Source organism: Malurus melanocephalus, unplaced genomic scaffold (genome assembly GCF_030028575.1).
Source record: "Malurus melanocephalus ecotype Western Australia unplaced genomic scaffold, MMel_1.1 scaffold_376, whole genome shotgun sequence".
NCBI classification, from domain to species: Eukaryota; Metazoa; Chordata; class Aves; order Passeriformes; family Maluridae; genus Malurus; species Malurus melanocephalus.
This window is the reverse complement of record NW_026623608.1, coordinates 3,121-8,110: the sequence shown is the minus strand read 5'-3', so window position 1 is coordinate 8,110 and position 4,990 is coordinate 3,121. Positions and strand designations below refer to the sequence as shown.

The 4,990-nt window shown below is 47.9% G+C and overlaps 1 protein-coding gene across 1 annotated transcript; it reads right to left on the bottom strand.

Moving 5' to 3' along the window:
• Positions 1-965: 965 nt before the first annotated feature.
• On the bottom strand, positions 966-4,548 carry YPEL2 (yippee like 2; the record flags this gene model as incomplete). The annotated part of the gene is made up of 3 exons (XM_057378809.1): positions 966-2,316; positions 3,596-3,704; positions 4,452-4,548. Coding segments are annotated over 3 exons (296 nt in total), but the record flags the coding sequence as incomplete, so codon positions are not given.
• Between the last annotated feature and the right edge of the window lie 442 nt (positions 4,549-4,990).

The window sequence follows — 4,990 nt, the reverse complement described above, 5'->3', positions numbered from 1 at the left end:
AGGGAAAGGCTCTGTGGAGACCAAAGAGCTCTTTGAGAACACAGGAATGACTTCCCATGAGTTAAAATCCAATAAATCATCCTGGATCCTCACCCACAGGACAAGGAAATGGCACCAGGTCGGTGCCAGAGGCCACAAGACAGCAGCTGCTGTGGGATTTTTGATTTTTCCTGGATTTGTCACTGGAGGGAACGTGGCTGATGGAAGCAGAGACAATCCAAACCAAAAGCTGAAGCAATTTTGACAYGGCCAGAGCAGAAGGGTGAGGACAGAAGCCACCTCTGGACAGGTTGGTCACAAACAGATCCAACCCCATCCTCTGCTGGAGCCCCCCAGCTCCACCTCATCTCTCCAAAGTTGTCAAGAACGGAGGTTTGAGAGAAAAAAAGTCAACCTCTGCTTCATCAGGTTTGGGTTTCARCACAAGGATTCCACCCTGATCCTTCAGGAGAGCCTCAGTTCCCATTCCCTGCCAATTTAACCCCAAGAAACTCTTCCAGAGCCCCCTGGAATCTCTCAGGGACAGGGGCCAAATCACAGATCACAGCTCCAAAGCTTCTGTTTCGTAAGGAGTCACCACCCCCTGCACAATCTCTCTTTCCTTCTGGATTAAGGAAGATTTCCCCCCTGTGGATTAACCTACTTGAAAGAATTCCACGAACAAAAAGAAAAATTCATTTGGGGGAGAGAGGAAAAAAAAAAGGAATTCAGCTCCCTAGGCTTGGGTCATGCACCAGGTTCTGGCTGAACTGCAAATCCCACATGGGAATTCTGAGCTGACACAGCTCTCCTCTCACACAGGACACCCCTTCCCACCACCCACCCCGGGAAGGAGCTCAGGAATCAAAAAAAAAAGAAAAATCAAAATGGGAAAGGACCCGCTGTCCCCTGCAGCTCTGACAGCCACGTCCACCCCACCAGGCAGAGATCGTTCCAGGGTGCTGGCAAGATGTTCCATTTCTTGGTTTGTTTTTTTTTCACAGCTTCAGGGAGTGGGAAAAAGGGGAAGGATTTGGGGAGGATCCCTCAGGGCTGGGAATATCCACCTTTGGGGATTCAGCTCCTCCTCTCCCCGCTCTCGCACCACACCCGTGCCAGGCTCCCACAGCAGGGCCTGGCATTCAAAAAAAAAGCTTCTGCAACAGCATTTTCCTCCTTGCACTTGGGAAAATTTGCTAAAACACCCCCAAAGGGTGCTCAGGGGAGGCCAGGAAATCCAGGGGTTCCCTCTGTTACTGTTCATCCCCATTCTCCTCTAGGGAATTTCTCATTTTTTGCCTCTCACAGCCTTTGCTCACCCCATTCTCCTTTCCTAAACTGCAGCTGCAGCTTCCCCACGCCTGAAGTGGTTTTTTCCTCCTCTCTGAAGGGCTCAAGAAGAGTCAGGATTTGGTTTTTCCAGCCATGAGGGCGCTCCCCACAGCCGCCTCCCCACCCTGAAACAGCGAGAGAAAGGAGAGGCAGGGAATCTCTGAATTCTAAAATACAGCCTCCAGCTCCTGCCCCTCCAACAACGAGCTCACAAACAGCAAACAAAACACAGATTGTGGGGGGAACTGGTTCTGCCTCGCCTCCGCCGACGGATTCGGGATTCGGAGAGAAAACGCAGCCGTGAGGTAATTTCTGTCCTTTCACCACACAAGGAGACATTTCTCTGTCCTTTTTTTTCAGACAAGTGGATTATTTCTCCGTCCTTTTTTTTTTTTTTTTAGACAAGTGGATTATTTCTCTACGGATGTTTCTTTGTCCGTTTAGACAAGGAGATGGTTTCAAGCCTCACTTAAACCAGAGTCAGATTCCGACCTAAACCCCTCTCAAACTTCGTCGTGCCCAAACCTCGGGGGGTTTTGGGGTTTCCTCCCGCCCCGAGAGCTCCTGGGAGGTGCCAGGAGAGCCCAGTCAGGCCCATCCTGAGTTAGGCTGGGATCAGCACTCGGCACATGGAATGGCTGTCGGGCCGTCGGTGCATTCTCCGAGCCGACGCCGCGACACAGAGAGAGAAGCAGCCAGGGTCAACTCACAAACAGAGACAAAGCAAAGAGACAGAGAGACAGAAATTTAGAGGCCAGTCACCAATAAAGATGGAGAAAGGGTGTGAAGATGCTCCCGGATTTGCAGAGCCTCTAAATGCATGGAACCAAGCGTTCAGTCACTCTCTCACTCTCGGATATAATGTTCGGTTGGATGGCATTTTCGGACGTGCTGCTAGGGCTGGGCTCTCACCACTCAATCCCAGCCGTTGTCCTTGATCATGTGAGCTAGTTCAATGATGTATTTGCCTTCTTTATACTTCTGGCTGCTTTCAAAAGCGTGTTCCTGAAAAAAAAAAAATCATCAGGAGGGAGAATGAGAGCGAGGTGTTTGAAGGTAAATCACGTTAAGGATCGGATCTGGGAATGCTTATAGAGAAAAAGTCAACTTCTTGTTGGCTTTTAGGAAAATTAGGTGGGAAAAAAATTGAAATCCTGCTTCTGGCTGTCTTTACAGGTTGGGGAGAAGGAATTGGCAGCATGGAAGGTACAGATTTCTGCAGGCCAAAGGCAACTGCTTCAAACCAGGATTTAGGGATCATTGGTGGTAAAATCCACCCCTCTCCAGGGCAGTGTGAAAATTTAATATTCAAATTCGTTAAGAGTGCAGCAGTGCTGGAAAAGCACCATCATTGGGATTGGGATGGATTGTGGGGTATTAATGTAGAAACAGAGATGATCCCACCCTAAACTGATCCGTGCCTGCAGCTGTGGAAACACAGAGAAGGAAAATCTTGGGAGATTTCCTGGATGAGGAATCAATTCYGGGATTTTCCTTCCTGGAGAAGGAAATCTCTGGGATCCCTGAGCAGGAGGGACTCCCCTTGCTGAGGCTGCATCCCCAAACCAACTCAGCTCTGCTCAGAGCTCTCCCTTGGAAGATCATTCCTTGCTGGAAGAGCCCTGGGCTCCCTGCTGCTCACAGAATTGTGAGTTTTGTTTCACTCAGAGGATGCTTTGAGTGTCCTRCTCCATTTGTGAGTCCCAYCCTGAGCTCCTGCACTGATTTCTTYCCCATTTGTTTTTGATGTTTTCCTTTTCACAGCYTTTCAGCTGATTTAGTGAACAATATTTGTGTCCAGAGGCCATGGATATGAACCAGGATTTGTTTAGAAACTGCTGAAAACATTTGGATAAAACAATGTGGGCCTCCAGAAGCAGGAATTAGATGGGATATTAGACTTTATTTGAAGGTAATTGAATTTATGAAGAGCAAACAGATCAACTCATGTCCAGCAGCATTTCCAAAGGACAAYGGATTAATGGAGCATTTTATCATTCTGATAACATCTATCAGAAAACAGAAAAAAAAGCAGTGTGAACCACAAGACTGAAGTTTTCCTCATTTATGTTAAATCTCAKTGAGGGGTACCCACCCAAACAAGGCCCAGGGTGTAAATTCTTAGTAAAAAACCAAAAAATTACGTTAAAGCTGATGCTCCAAACACAAACAGAYGTGCTCAGAGATGAAAACCTCCACTTTGGCTGCCCAAAAATGATCTTTCCACCCCCTCACCTGCAGCACARCTGCCCTGGGGAGCAAAGCCAGGCCCACAAATACTCACATATTTCCAGCCCAGCGTGGTTTTGCAGTTTTCACAGTAAATATCTGCCACGGCGTGCAGCCCCGTTAATAACACCCGCTCCTCTGCAGGGCCACAGCCCACGTTAACTCTGGGGACAAAGCACAGAWTGCTCCCCATCAGTGCCTTTGCACGTGGAGATTCTGCAAAATTCTGACAATAATCCCACTGCAGTGTTTGAAAACACGAGCACAAACTTCTGAGCTTCCCTGCAACAAAGATCTCTCGCAGCTCCAGAGCTGAAGGAAAAGGTAAAAATGGGATTTTTTTTTCTTTTTTTTTTTTTTTGTTGGGTTAAAAAAACTCGACGGAAGCTTTGAGCAGAAGATTAATGAGGCTCCAGTCGCTTGTGCTAATTAGGCATTTGTGGGAGATTTTCATTCTCAAATTGATAAAACGCTGCTTTTGCTTTCCCCAGATGGAAAATTGAAAAATGTCACTGAAATCAGCAAAGACGGAGCGGCAGTGACCTCCCCCAAACTATTTCCAGCTACGGGGAAAATGCTAAAATSATAGTTGGTTTTTATGAAGTGCATATTTAGATATCATCTCTCTCTCCCCATTTACACAACTCTGGTCCAGCTCCATCCTGGGAGAGGAGAATGACTCAGCCACGAGCTCCGATTCCTCAACCTGATGACGGAAAAAATCACCTTTTCCTTCCTGCTTATCTCCACCACCACTCAAACATGAATCAGGGGCTATTTCTGCCTCTTTCCCCAACCCTTTTTGGGAAGCTCCCAAACCCTAGGCAGAGGATTTGTGCRGGAAGCTCTGATTTTTTTTCCCTTYCAGGAGGGTTTGGKTGGGGCCGCCCCGAGCGCCGCAGGGTACTCACACGGAGTTGAAGAGGTACGCTCGTCCTTGGCTGCCCTGGAAGGACTGCAAGGCAAGAAAACAAAGCTCAGTTGGCTGCTTGAAAGAGGCAAGCCCAGCTCAGCAGCTGCTCATATCACAAAACACACCTGGAATTAGCAGGGTTTCATCCACAACCAATGTTCTGCTCAGAGCTGAGCTGTTTTCCCTCTTAGTAAAATCTCTTCTCACCCTTTTACTGTTTATAAACTTATCTCCTCAGCCTCACCTGTAGGCTGCTAAATATTGGTGTGAATATCTTTGCAAACTGCACCTGCAGTGAATTCCTTTGGGGAATTGCAGAGCCAGAGACTGAACTGAACTGGGGGACTGGGATCAGCCGGGAGCTGCACACAAAAACAAAATCATAGGGATTTTACAAAATTCCACCTTGAGGTGTGTGCCAGCCCCACGTTCCCATTGGTACCTGGGGTTGGTTGCTTGAAAGAGCCCAGCCCAGATCCACCAGCTTCTCATCTCACAAAACACACCTGGAATTAGCAGGGTTTCATCCAGAACCAA